We start from the raw sequence: 13,451 nt of genomic DNA on the forward strand, positions 1-13,451 counted from the left end.
AAGGAAATCGAATCATTTCTCTTCTTTTTTTTCCACAAAAAAGTAAAGAATATTGGGGGAGAAAATGTTTCCATGAGAACCCTTTCCTTTTCCTTGCAGCAGAGCTTATCCTACTAACCCAATCCTCTCCCCTCCACCCACCAGTGAATTTTAAAATGCAGCTTGTTAGGATTAAAAAAAAAAATCTATTCAAAACAGAAGACGCCCACCTCCCCTACCCTCCCACGGCATGGACGGAGACAGGAAGGCCTTATAGTTTCAGCTCCTCAATGTGGCTACTGCCGTGGATTTTAATTAAAAAAAAAAAAAAAAGTGACCCAGGAGGTAACTAGGAGCCTTAGCTCTCACATTAATCCATTGCTTCTAAGGTTATTCTAGGGAGCTATTTACTGGGGAGATAGATTTTGATAATAGGGACCCTGTTCTCTGGGGTGGCAGCACCTCATTGTGCAGGCATGTGGTCAAATTACAGGCCTCATTAGGCCAGGCAGGGCATCATCTTGGTGTGGCTGAGATACACTGATGGAGTGCAAGTGCTGAACTCTTAGGGAAACAGGGAGACCAAGTCCTCATAGGAAACCTGGGGGCTGCACTTGGAGACTGCCTACTAGTGGAAGTTGGCTCTGAGGAGGCACTTGAGGGCTGAGGAGGGTGGTAATAGTGTCCCAGATAGAGTACCCCACAAACAAGGCTCCGGGGTGGGGGACTAGGGTTACAGCAAGTGTGTGTGCGTGTGTGTGTGTGCACACATGCACACATACATAAGGGGTATAAGTGGGGTCCTGATGCTATCTATCTTGACATCCTCACAGCGAATGATTACTAATCTAAGGAATATTCTAGACAAGAGTCTGCCAAAGCCAGCAAAGCTACCCTATATAAGTGCCCCCATTGGGTCCCAGCCCATTATACCTGTAGCATACTTTTCCCACACTGGGGGACACCTTCAACAGTTCCTACCCCCAGCCCTCTGGCATATTTCGTAGAGGACATAGTCATGGCTGTGGTCAAGCTGATCTACTAGGAGATGCCCCTGTGTGTTTATGGAAGTGCCTATTAGAGATGGGCACTGGAGATACTGGGGCCCAGGAGAGGCATGTATACAGAAATTTTCCTGGTTCAACACTCAGTCTATTCTTACATAGGAGCTTAAGCTCACCAGGGCTATGGCATGCTTTTGGGAGTGTGTGACCCTCACTGCACAGGTTACTGTAATATGGAAGGACAGGGGAGATAGTAGCTTTTGGATTTGTGACACTGGTGAAGTATCTGAACCATGTATTGTGCCAGAATGTAAACTGTTGCTCCTTCTGCTACCTGACCCTCTAAAAGTCCTATGCTGCCCTTCTCCCCTCACTACCTTATCTGGGGATGCATGGGATCCAGTCAGTAGCTTCAAGTCTGCAGGTGGGCTCTACCCACCACCTCTGTTTACAGTGCATCCTGCAGTAAACCACAGAGTCCTCACAACAGAATCCATGGCTTGACTTTGCATGTCATTTTTTTTTTCTTGTTTAATTTTAAAAAAGTGAAACCAATGTCCAGTGTTACAAACAGCTCCAAAGATGCATGCTTTTGGATGTCAGCCATGGCACTGGAGACACTGAGATCTGCAAATATGGCTGCTTTTCATAGAGAGATCCAGACAGCAGAAAGAAGCCCAGCTCCTCTGCCAGTGTAACAACATGTGGCCCACTGGCAAGTGCTGTGAGGACAACCTCTTTTGTTGGTTGAAGCTTCATCCAGAGCTCATTGGGAAGTGGTTTAGCAGGAAGAGGGAATATTCCCTTTGAGGGACACATGACAGGGTGTGTGAGGAGGTACCAAACTTTGTGTCCTGCTCCTTTTGAGGACACATCCTCTAAGTCTGATACATGATAGGTTTATGATTCTGGCGTGGATATTACTGTGGCCTACAACACCACAGCAGTACTGAGGGGAAGTCAGCAAAAGAATGAACAGTGACCTAGAAATTTCTGTACTGCTTGAATACATGTAGAACACAAAACTCCTTTATCAAATAAGAGTAAATAACTATACCAATAGAAATAGGGCCTTTGACCCTTTCATTTTATTAAAATGGCACATAAATATTAAAACAGCATACTGATCACGTTACATGTCTGTGAGCCCAGGTGAGGCGCTGTGGAGAGGTGTGAAGGTTTCCACTTGAAGGCTGCAGACTCATGCATTGAGCAATTCGTGTTCTTTATCAGTTTTCCCAACAGCATCAGGATTGGATAAGGGGTCGAGGTCAGCAAAGAGGCTGAACCAAGCAGTCAGGTCTGAGGCAGCCTTGGCAGGCTCTGGTGAAGAGAAGAAGGAACGTTAACTAATCACCTTCCCAATGCTCACTTCAGCCATGATGGTGGCGGGCAGGTCCTTGGAAATGGACAACCCATGACACTTGGCCTCTAACTGTTATGCAATTTCATGTCCCTTCGTAAGTTGGTTAACATTCCTGAGCTGTGGCCTGAGTCTCCATGAAGAACAGCTCTGTGTTTTCTGTGTTAACTATCCTCACCTGCAACTCAACCTCTGCTAATGGGCACAGCCCGCAGAGTTGCTCAAAACTCCACAACCTTTTGCTTTGCCACAACCAGGAAATAGCATGGTTATTTCAGAGCTCAGACTGAATGGCTGAGGAAGCAAAGTGCTTTCCAGTGCATGCCAGAGGAATCCCTTCAAATCTCCTGGGTCAGGAGAGATGTGCTGTCCTTTCTTTTCACCCTTCAAAACCACAGGCCCAGAAGAGGCAGTGCCCAGGCTCTGTTTCTGTACCATCACAGTGCCTGCATACTTCTACTGTCAAGGAAAGGGGCCCTTGACATGCCTTTCCTTCCTCCCAAGGGCTCTGTATTCCACATGCTCAGCCTCATTGGGGCCCTCCCTTCTCATGCTGTTTCACTGACACACCTGCCCTAACTCCCTGAATAGCACCATTATACAGTCAAATTGTCTTTCAGATGAGGAGAACATTTTCAAAAGAGTGCCTCATGCAAGCAATGCCTAATAAGTTGAGACTCAAATAAATCATTCCACATGAGGATCTAAGTTCATTGGCTTAGATGACTCACACATTTCTCCTTCTCCAACAGGTGGAGGTGTTAGAAGCATGAAGAAAATGTCTACTTGATGGGGTACCCTTCTAGCAGGGAGCATCTGGGAATTTGCCCACCATCTGGTTTCAAAAACCTCCAACAATGTTGGTAGGACAATTTAATACAATGCGCTGGAGCAAATGGATAGAAGTGTTGGAATTTTAGCCACTTAAACAGTCTTTGATCCCTTCATTAAAGTAGCACTGACATGCTACCATAGTGAACAGGCCACTCTATATTTCTGATCCCCTCCCCTTTTTGCCTTCACAATACCCTGTGGGTACATTCATTTTAACTGAGATATCCATTATAGAGATAAGACTACTCCAGTCATAGCAAGGGCAGTCCCCTGAATAGTTTTTAGGTGATTACTACAGGTAGCATAACTGCAGTTAATGTGGTTAGCCCTTATAGCACCTGGTTTATTTTGATGTGATGAGCTGAGACATGAGAGAACTCAAAATGGTTTAGTCAAAGAGCAGGATGTGGAGATGTGGAGGAACTCAACTAAAGGGACTAACTTACCTTTTTCAAAGTATCATGCAGAGGTTCCACAAAGATAGTATGTGGGTCAAAACTGGATTTAGCTGACTGTGTTTATCTCTACTCTTGATAGAGACTATAAAGGTATCTTAAAGGTAATCCAGTAAAAATGTGCCACATGCTCACTTCCTCTAAGTCTTAACCTTTGCAAAGATCTTGGAAAATCCTCAGAAAGTTAGTTCAGCTCTGTAAACCAGGCAACTACACTTTGGGGAAACTTTCAGATCTCCCAGATTTCCACTGGGAGCAAAACCAGGTGCAACTTGTTTGCACATCACTTAAAAGAACATCCAAGGAACAATTTCTGATGATAATGGAACAGACATTGCCTTTATCTTCCTGAGGTAAAAGAGAGAGGGGGTGAGCAAAGGAGCAGAGACAGAACCGTGACTATACTCAGCTCTTCTGTGTAGCAGATGTTCTCTTTATGGGCCTGTTTCAAATGAGACCTGATCTCGTGAGCTTGAAAGGACCTTTTCTGACAATTGAGAGACTTGGTCTTTTCTGAGGTGCTTCAATTAAATGCCTTGTGTGGTGGGCAATGGTATTTTTAAAGACAGCAAACCTCCATGGCTTTTCCTACCTTGGTATTTCTAGCCTATCTTGAGGAGCAATCAATCACACAGAGATAGGTATTGGATTCATCCTCATAAGATAAAGTTGATAATGAGAACTGTGAGTCTGCACAGTAAGCCAGGAATAAAGTCAGAATGTGAGTTTAGGATCATGCATAACTATCCATCCCATAGCCTTGTACTGAGCCCTAGATGCTCAGATGGAAACCAGTAAAGATGTATAGAAAGTGTGAGGCTGCTGGGAAGGAAGGTAGTGGCCATACCAGAGGGACAAAACACTGTATTACCTTTCACTGCAGAGCTCTTGTCATTTGAATTGCTTTTCTTTGATGCTGGAAGTGGAGTAGAAGGGCTGACATTGCTCTCTGACCAGCCTAATATTCAAAACCAAAGGATATTAGATCTAGCAAGAGCGGTCACACTGCCCTACCAGCTGTTGGATATATACATGGTTATCATCCCTGATGGCCTCCAATGAGAAGGAAGAGAATGAACAAGACCCTTCTCCCATGTTCCTCGTGCTGGAAAACATTTGAGGGAACAGGAGTAGTATATGATCAGGCTCCACTCAAAACCATGGAAATCTAAGGAAGAGACTGAATTTTGAACTCAAACAAGAAGTTAATGTTGAAGCATTTTTGCTTGTTTACTTTCATGTCCATTTTTGTTGCCAAGTATGACCATCTCACAACCACACCCAAGCTCATAAATAGTATGACAAGGAAATCACGTCTTGATTCTCTGTTACAAACAAGGAAAGCTTTAAAACCAAGTACCATTAAACATAACTAGTAATTGCACATCTCTACCCAGTATAATCCAGTAATTTAATTTCTGCACGTTGGGAAGTTTAGTTACTATAGAAAAATATTTAACAGTCCATCCCAAATATATGATGGGAGAGTGACCTAGTTAACTTTATGCCACAACCCACAATGAATGGCATCTGGCTTGTGTTACCTGGACATTCTGTCACATCCTTGTGTCTTTCCTGTCCCTGAATGCTTAGTGACCTTTAGTACTTTTGTTTTTGGGAAGCATGTCTGGCTCCCCTCAGTATTTACTGTTTGTTTTGGAAATTCTGGCAGGACTCATCCTTGATTTAGAGCTGTACCACATGTTTCTTTCAACCTGTGATTTCATTCTTTGTGTGTTAAGTCCTCTCTTCTAAAAGAGACAAGGGATTTGTCTGTCAGTTAAATGTTTGATGATTAAGTCTATGTTAAAAGCTTGTCCACTGGGCTGGAGAAATGGCTCAGCAGTTAAGGCGCTTGCCTGCAAAGCCTAATGACCCAGGTTTGATTTCCCAGTACTCCTGTAAAGCCAGATGCACAAAGTAGTATATGCACCTGGAGTTCATTTGCAGCAGCTGGAGGCCCTAGTGTGCTCATTCTCTCTGTTTGTCTCTCTCTTTTATCTCTCCTTGCAAATAAGTAAATAAAGAGATAAAAAAAATGTTGACCATAAGACAATGGATCACTGTTGGGACCATTATGTGCAAAACTATTATTTATTTACTAGAATGTTCTTGCTCTCAATGTTTTGTTAGTTTTCTTTAATAAAAGAATAATTTTGTCTTTAATAAAGTCCTCAAGAAATCATGTTTAGATGGCAGAGTTCCAAAAGGTTAGAGAATCCAATTTCTAGAGAATAATGTCAGTATATGCTGCAAATATTGCAAGATTAAATGTCATTTGTTTATTCTGCCATCCTAAGACTCATCCTTCTGGTGGACTTAATTATAGAATCATACTAGTTATTAGTTTGTGTTTTTGTCTTCTTCAGGAGTCATGAGCAACACTTGAGAATGAGGTTCTTGTATTTTTCACTCATATATCCTGTAGTCTACTGCTGGACATATAATAGGGGTTCAAAAGGAAGATTCCTGGACTAAAACAAACTATTAAATACTCATTTAAACTCTAAGATGTACACTTCTCATTCATTATCTTGAGGGACAGCAACATAGTACCTGGAACCCTGTGTAGTCTCAAACATTCACTGGTTAAATGTATTTCATTCTAGACAAGTGATATACAAACTTATTTATGAATACTAACAAGTAGTGAAATAGATGACTTGTGACCTATTTACATGGTCTAAAAGAAAAAACACATAAGGGGTTCTAAATGACATTGCTATTCATTGAAATGTTCTTTGACCACATGGCATAATTCATAAATAATCAAAAGTTGCAGACATCAAGGGGCGCCTTCTGGGATGCAGGGAATGTTTTAACCCTGTGGTGATGGTTGTACAATATATATTTATGAGAAATACCTGCCTGGCTCTCTAACAGTTGGTGAATTTTATGGCATGTATATTGTACTGCAAGAAAGCATTTTTAAGGTATTAATCAGTATTTGGTGTGACCCAGGAATAATGTAACCTTCCCATTTTCTAAAACAAATACCCCATCACCATTTTCCTTTAAGATCCAAGTCACATTAAAGTGGTAAATGTGAAAACTGAAAGTTGTGGTAAGTGTGACAAATAGAGTCAAAATATAGGAAAGCTGAGCAGTGTCAAACCTAGCTGGGCATCATCTTCCCTGCACTTGTAGCCCTGACACCAAGTGGACTCAGGCTGCACCTAAGCTTTCCAGAGCTTGTGCTCCCTCCCCACCAACCCCTGCAGCTTGGCTGCATCAGCCACAGAACCATCAGCTACGAGCTGGTTAGAAATGTAGGTCATGGGACAATCTGACTGACTGAATGGGAATCTTTGAGGCAAGTGTAAATTAGGGAGAACCACCTTAGATAGCTGAGGGCAGTGCTTCTGTCAGGATCATAAGAGAACTAAGGGGCTAGAGTCAGAGTATGGAAAGGTGCCCTCGTAGGAAGCAGAGCAGGCCCACTACAGGACCCTATTGCACCAGGCAGCTGATGGAATCTTGTGGCTTTAAGCTCTTGGATCATGTTGTGCTTTCTCACTGAGGTCAAGATGGTGCACACTTCCAGGGAGAATCTGAACTGAGTTGGAAAAAACAGGTGAGGAGTGTAGAAGTCTGTACCTTGCACATCTATGTGGCTCTTTTTTTTTTTTTTTCTGATTTTTTGAGGTAGGGTCTCACTCTAGCCCAGGCTGACCTGGAATTCACTATGTAGTCTCAGGGTGGCCTCGAACTCATGGCAATCCTCCTACCTCTGCCTCCCAAGTGCTGGGATTAAAGGCGTGCGCCACCATGCCTGGCCTGTGTGGCTCTTGATGTGATGGGAGCTCAGTAAGAAAATGATTCCTATGTTTAAAAATATGCATGACATCTATTTCCAGAAATAACTACAGAGAACAATGGAATAAAGAGGTGGATCCAGACCACTGAATGTTTCAGAGTATGGAATAAACCAAAAGTAGGCAGAATACACTCTACATTGTCAAAATGGAGGTCAACTCTTTTATGTAATATGAACTCCTTGAAAGTTTATAAAGAACAAGTGATATTTCATGTTTGCATATGTCTAAGTGCATGCTCATGTGTGTGGAGGTGTACATATGTGCAGGTACACATGCATGTGTGTATGTGTGGAGGCCAGAGAATAACATTGAGTGTTGTCCCTCACATATGCCATCCACCTTTCCTTGAGACAAAGATTATCATTGGCTTTACGCTCATCAATTAGGCTAGACTAGTTGGCCAGTGAGTCTCGGGAATCTGCTCCTCTCTCTACTTCCCTGGCATGGGGGTTAGCAGAGCACAGTGTGGGTTTGGCACATTGAACTTAGGTCCTTATACTTGCTGAGAAAGCATGTTGCCAACTCAGCCATCTCTTCAGCTTTTCAACTTATATTTTTCAAGTAGCAGAAATATAAATCTTCTTTTCAAGCATACTGCTTAAAAGAATGCTAGTGGAAGACTTATCTGGGAGGAATGTTCTAGGGATCAGACTCAGGGCCTAGGCAAATTCTCCACCACTGAGCTGTATTTCCATCTAACCAGAAATTCTACTGGAATGCCTTTGTAACTAGGGACTTTGTTGTTCAGCTAAACACTCATGGACCATACAAGCAACTTCTAGAATTCATGGATCTGAGGGGTTTCCCATCAAACAGGACACAGACAGGGATAGCCTGCAGCAGTCTCCCCTTTAGGAATTGAGACAATGGAATGGTATACCTTACAATTTTTTTTTCTCTCTCTCTCTCTCTCACACACGGGATATCATTACTTTCCCTCCCTATGGTGCAAGAGCCAGTATGTGGAATCACAGTCTCTCTTCCGACCAGACCAGTTATTAAGCATCTGCATAGCAGTTTAACTGTATATGAAAGAAGGGATACAATCCTAAGGATGACATAACAGTTATTAAAAGAAAAACTAAGTTCAGCTGCAATTTCAGCCTTACTCATATAACTCTAAAAATTATTTAGGGGAAGGGCACAAAGAGGGTAATTATGGATGGAACACCAAGTAGATTCCAAATGTCTTGGCTTCTGTCAAGAAAACTTCTATTTAAAGAGAACTTAGTATTGCTAATATTCCCATATTTGCCAGCAACTGTTCTCAGTGTTAGTTGGCTGAGGCATTTTTTAACATGAAGGTGTGGCGAGAAAGCTCTCTCTCTTCTTCAAGAGAAATTCTGTCAGGAGAGAGTTGCTGAAGGGTTGGGGCAGATGAGCACTCTGAACTCTTGGTTTCTTTGGTATGTCATATGAGCTACACATTTTCAGAAAACGTACATAAAATTTTATTAAGCAGCCCTACCCTTCTGCTTACACACAGGAAAGTCCAAATCAGCCAGAAGTAACATTGAACAGTGACAGCAACAAATGGGGCCAAAACACATGGCCCAGGGAAGTGCTTTGCTGTGAATGTGACTCATGACTTTGAGAGTGAAAGCCCAGGCTGGGTTACTGATCACAGAGCCTGGGGAACTCAGGGTGGGGCTGGCTTGAGGGACAAAGTAGAAATAACACAGCCTTCAGTAGACCATACTCTCATTCTAGACCATTTCATACCTATAAGGGATGAAAAAAGATTCCTATTTCAGGCCAGAGAGATAGCTTAGTTGGTAAAGTAGTTTACTTATACACATGAGTGACTGAATTCAGTTCCCAGAATCAGTGTAGAAATGCTAGGTGTGGTGATATGTACTTGGAATTCTAGGACTGGAGAGGAAGAGACAGGTGGATACTTAGAGCTCACTGGCCAGCCAGTCTTACCTACTTGGTAAATTCCAGGCCAGTGAGAGACCCTGTCCTAAAAATTATGTGTATGCATGTATACACATGTGAACATACACACACACAAAACACACAGAGACCCAAGCACACACACAGACACATAACTGTCATTTCACTGGGCTGCTATACAAACCAATTGGGGTCTTATGGATGAAATCAGGTAGTAGAGAGGCTATAGAACAGAAACTCAATATGTCTATGTCAAATCCAGAGTTCTGTGTAACTCAGCCTAGGTCAAGAGTAACCCTTAGGTCATTATTCCTAGGGGTTCACATCTCAGGGTTTTCTTCTTTTATTCTAGTGTCAGTTACCAGTTTTTGTGTTTTCCTTTTTATCTTCCATTTACCCATCCACCCATCTGCCCAACGAGTACTTTTTAAACATCTGCTTAATTTCAGGCACTGAGCTGTGTTCTAGAAAGATGGTGAGCAATACAAATGTGGACTCTGTTTCTATGACAACCTAAGAGAGAGAAAGGAAATCAATTTTCCAATAAGGTGAGGTGAGAGGCTGGTTAAGCACAGGGTATAATGGGAGTAGGGAGCAGAAACATCCAACACTGCCTGCTGAGCTGCGGGGGAGACAAGGAAGGCTCTCTGGATGAAATGAACTGACACCAAGACTTGGAAGAAGTGGCCAATTAAAGCACTATGCATGTGTAGGTGGCTAGTGTGCTATAAGGAGAATGCACGCCAAGGCCTTGTAGGTAGAAAGAGCTGAGTGAAGCTCAATATAGCTGGAGTCTAGATAGAATATATAGTTCACTGGGCAAAATGGTTCATGCCTGTAATCCCAGCACTTGAAAGGTGAGGCAGAAGAATTGCTATGAATTTAAGGCCAGGCCAGGCTATAGCATGAGATCCTGTCTCTTCTTACCCTCAACCCAGAAAAAGACTACATCCCCCCCTCTTTCTCTGCCTCTTTCTCTCTAAAATAAATTTTTTAAAAAGCAAAAAAAAATTTTTTTTTTCAAAAAAAGTTTGGAGCAATGCCTTAGCAATTAAGGCACTTGCCTAAGAAACTTAAGGACCCAGGTTTGATTCCCCAGGACCCATGTTATCCAGATGCACAGGTGGTACATACTTTTGGAGTTCGTTTCCAGTGGCTGGAGGCCCTGGCAAAACCATTCTCTTTGCTTCCTTCCCTCTCTTTCTCTCTATCTCAAATAAATAAAAGAGAGTAAAAATTTATTAAAACAAGACTACATCATTTTCTGGCACAGTAACTTCCCTGAGTCATGCTAAGTAAAAGTATGGGGAGTGTGGGTAGCCATGAAGCTGCAGTATTGTCCAAAAAGACCTTATAAACCATGCTGGAAATTTAGACTTCATGTGAATGGTAGAAAAAACTGTAGTAGTGACAAGACACAAGGCCATTCTGAGGTTCCTAGACTCCCTCATCTATAGCATGTAGGGAAGCAGACCAGCTATCAGGGCTTTTTCTATGCACTAACTTAGGCACTTAAAACTTGCAGATCTCTAAGATTTGCCTGCAGATGCTTCTCAGCAGTCCTTACCATTGGCCCCAGATAGAGTGCCTTCTCTGTGCTTATAACATAAATGTGCCCTTTTCTCCTTGGCATTGTTCCACTTAGTACTGGGAATGTGACTTACCTGGTGCTAGGCTCACCCCAGACATGAACTCTGGTTGAGAGGGTTTATTTAGGATAGCCCAAGGCCTGAGACCCACCCAGATGGCAACAGAGTCAGAGAACTGGGTAAAACAACAACAACAAAATATTCTCCACATCCAGGCGTGGTGGTGCACGCCTTTAATCCCAGCACTTGGGAGGCAGAAGTAGCAGGATTGCCATGAGTTTGAGGTCACCCTGAGACTACATAGTGAATCCCAGGTCGCCCTGGACTAGAGTGAAACTCTACGTTGAAAACCCAAAAAAAGAAAAAAAGAAAAGAAATCAATAATATCCTCCAGGAACACAAGGCTCCAAGGTTTTAAGAATCTGGAATAAGATTCGTAGCTTTGGTTTGCAGAGTTTTACATTAAAAGATGTCCTGGGCTGGAGAGATGGCTTAGCGGTTAAGCGCTTGCCTGTGAAGCCTAAGGACCCCGGTTTGAGGCTCGGTTCCCCAGGTCCCATGTTAGCCAGATGCACAAGGGGGTGCACGCGTCTGGAGTTCGTTTGCAGTGGCTGGAAGCCCTGGCGCACCCATTCTCTCTCTTTCTCCCTCTTTCTCTGTCTGTTGCTCTCAAATAAATAAATAAAATTCTTTAAAAAAAAAAAAGATGTCCTAGTGCATTAATTTTGAGCAACTGGTAATTTTCCCAGTATCAAAATCCACATTAAATTAAATTTTAAGTATTGGTGGAGACTTGAGATGTCAAAGATGAGGATTTTGTTTGGTGTCTGCTTGACTAGCCATCTCTGGCTGGCTCTCCTAGTCTAGTCATACTAAGTTAAGAGGCCCAAAGAAGATACAACTGTCTCATCAGCGTGGACACAGGAAATCTCAGCCTCCAATCATGCTAGTAACTTCAGAAACAGAAAGCTTGCTTAAAATGAACTCTTCAAATTTTCACCACAACTTAATCTGATATACATCCCTTGCTTAGAACTCCTAGAGCTTGAAGAAGTAGGAAAGGAAAGTATACTTGTTTTTCTTCCCTTTCCTATGCATCTCCCCAAGCCCTGCCCGACCATACGGGGCTGGGAGACTGAGTAAGAAGAGGAGAGGTCAGAAAGAGGAACACAGGCATAGGAGAAGCTGGGAGATGAAATATTAACAGATGAGAAGGAAGAAGAGAAAGGCGAGTGTAGGAGCAGCTGAGACTGGAGGCAGCCAGAACCTTCCACCTCTGTCATAAGACTCTTTCATCCCCAGGATGAACGTCTTAGGAAAACCAGGACTCAACTCAAGTGAGTTCAATATTTTACCCATAAGACATCAAAGACAATCTGCTTTCAAATATTCTAAATAGGATCATCATTCAAATTTTAAAAAGTATTTTATTCATTTATGGAGAAAGAGAGAGAGAGAGAGACAGACAGACAGACAGACACAGGTAGAATGGGCACACTAGGGCCTCTAGCCACTGCAAATGATCTCCAGACATATGTACCACCTTGTACATCTGATATTACATGGGTGCTGGGGAATCAAACTTGGATCATTAGGCTTTGCAGGCTAGTGTCTTAACCACTGAGCAATCTCTCCAGAAACAATCAATTTTTATTGGACAAAGACCCTGTCTTTCCACCTCCCCATTCCCCCTCTGTGGCTGCCCAGGGTCCCCATTCCTGTGGACAGCCACGAAATTCACAGCCAGGAAATGTCTGTGGGAAGCCACCTTTGCTACCAGAGATATTGCACTGAGAGAATACAGGAAGCCCCAGGCTCCTGAGTCAGCCTGCTTAGGTTCAAAATCAGGCTGGCTTTACCAAGAGTGTGATCTTGGTCAATGAGCTGTTCTGTTCCTCAGTTTCCCAGAGTATAAAATATACATAGGTGAGGTTTAGAGAAATGACACAGGTACAAAGCACACAGGACAGTGCTCAGTGGACAGAGTGTGCCATCTCAACCACTAACTGATATTATCTTACCACCTATAAGTGGCAGGTTCACAGAATTACACAAGCTTAGACCTCAGCCTTTCAGAAGAGAAGACCAAACCACAGATAGGAAAATGTTCCAGGGATAAACAGCTGAGTCTAGTACCTCATTCTGCAAATGCAAAGGAACAACGAAGAGTTCGAGGGGACTGACCATTATAGTAGTGTGAAGAGGTGAGGGCATTTGAAGATAAAAGTGGTCTCTAAACTCCATCCTATAATGTGTCACTGAGCCAATGAGCCAAGAGGCCTCACTCTCCCATGATTACTTTGGCCACTTAGTTATTTCAGTGGTTATTAAATTAAATTTGGTTTTTGATATAATCTAGTTAAGCAGGAGAAACATTTTTAACATAAAGTGGCCCAAATTTAATAATTATTGTGAAACTATTATATTTGTGTATATATATGAATTTTCTAGATGATGGATGAAGAACAAAATCTAGAGTTACCATTCATCTTTTCATTTTTAAAATTTTTTTG

General features: G+C 42.6%; 1 protein-coding gene and 1 long non-coding RNA gene across 8 annotated transcripts in view; one reads left to right on the forward strand and one right to left on the reverse strand.

The window, feature by feature from the left end:
• LOC123464071 overlaps nt 1-13,451 on the forward strand; it is a 63,033-nt gene that overhangs the window by 6,644 nt on the left and 42,938 nt on the right. Inside the window, exon 2 of the long non-coding RNA XR_006639331.1 lies at nt 3,099-3,209. This is a non-coding gene — a long non-coding RNA (uncharacterized LOC123464071). The remainder of the gene's footprint in view (nt 1-3,098; nt 3,210-13,451) is intronic.
• The window catches only part of Ica1 (islet cell autoantigen 1), a 147,710-nt gene continuing 136,302 nt past the window's right edge, over nt 2,044-13,451 (reverse strand). For 6 of the 7 annotated variants that reach the window (XM_045160687.1, XM_045160682.1, XM_045160686.1 and 3 more), the window contains 2 exons: nt 4,507-4,593; nt 2,044-2,306 (listed from right to left, as the gene is read on the reverse strand). In XM_045160687.1, coding sequence (XP_045016622.1) covers nt 2,185-2,306; nt 4,507-4,593 — 209 coding nt within the window. In that variant the 3' untranslated portion in view covers nt 2,044-2,184. The remainder of the gene's footprint in view (nt 2,307-4,506; nt 4,594-13,451) is intronic. The other variant, XM_045160685.1, reaches the window with a different exon arrangement.

Source organism: Jaculus jaculus, chromosome 10 (assembly GCF_020740685.1).
Source record: "Jaculus jaculus isolate mJacJac1 chromosome 10, mJacJac1.mat.Y.cur, whole genome shotgun sequence".
Classification (NCBI taxonomy): Eukaryota; Metazoa; Chordata; class Mammalia; order Rodentia; family Dipodidae; genus Jaculus; species Jaculus jaculus.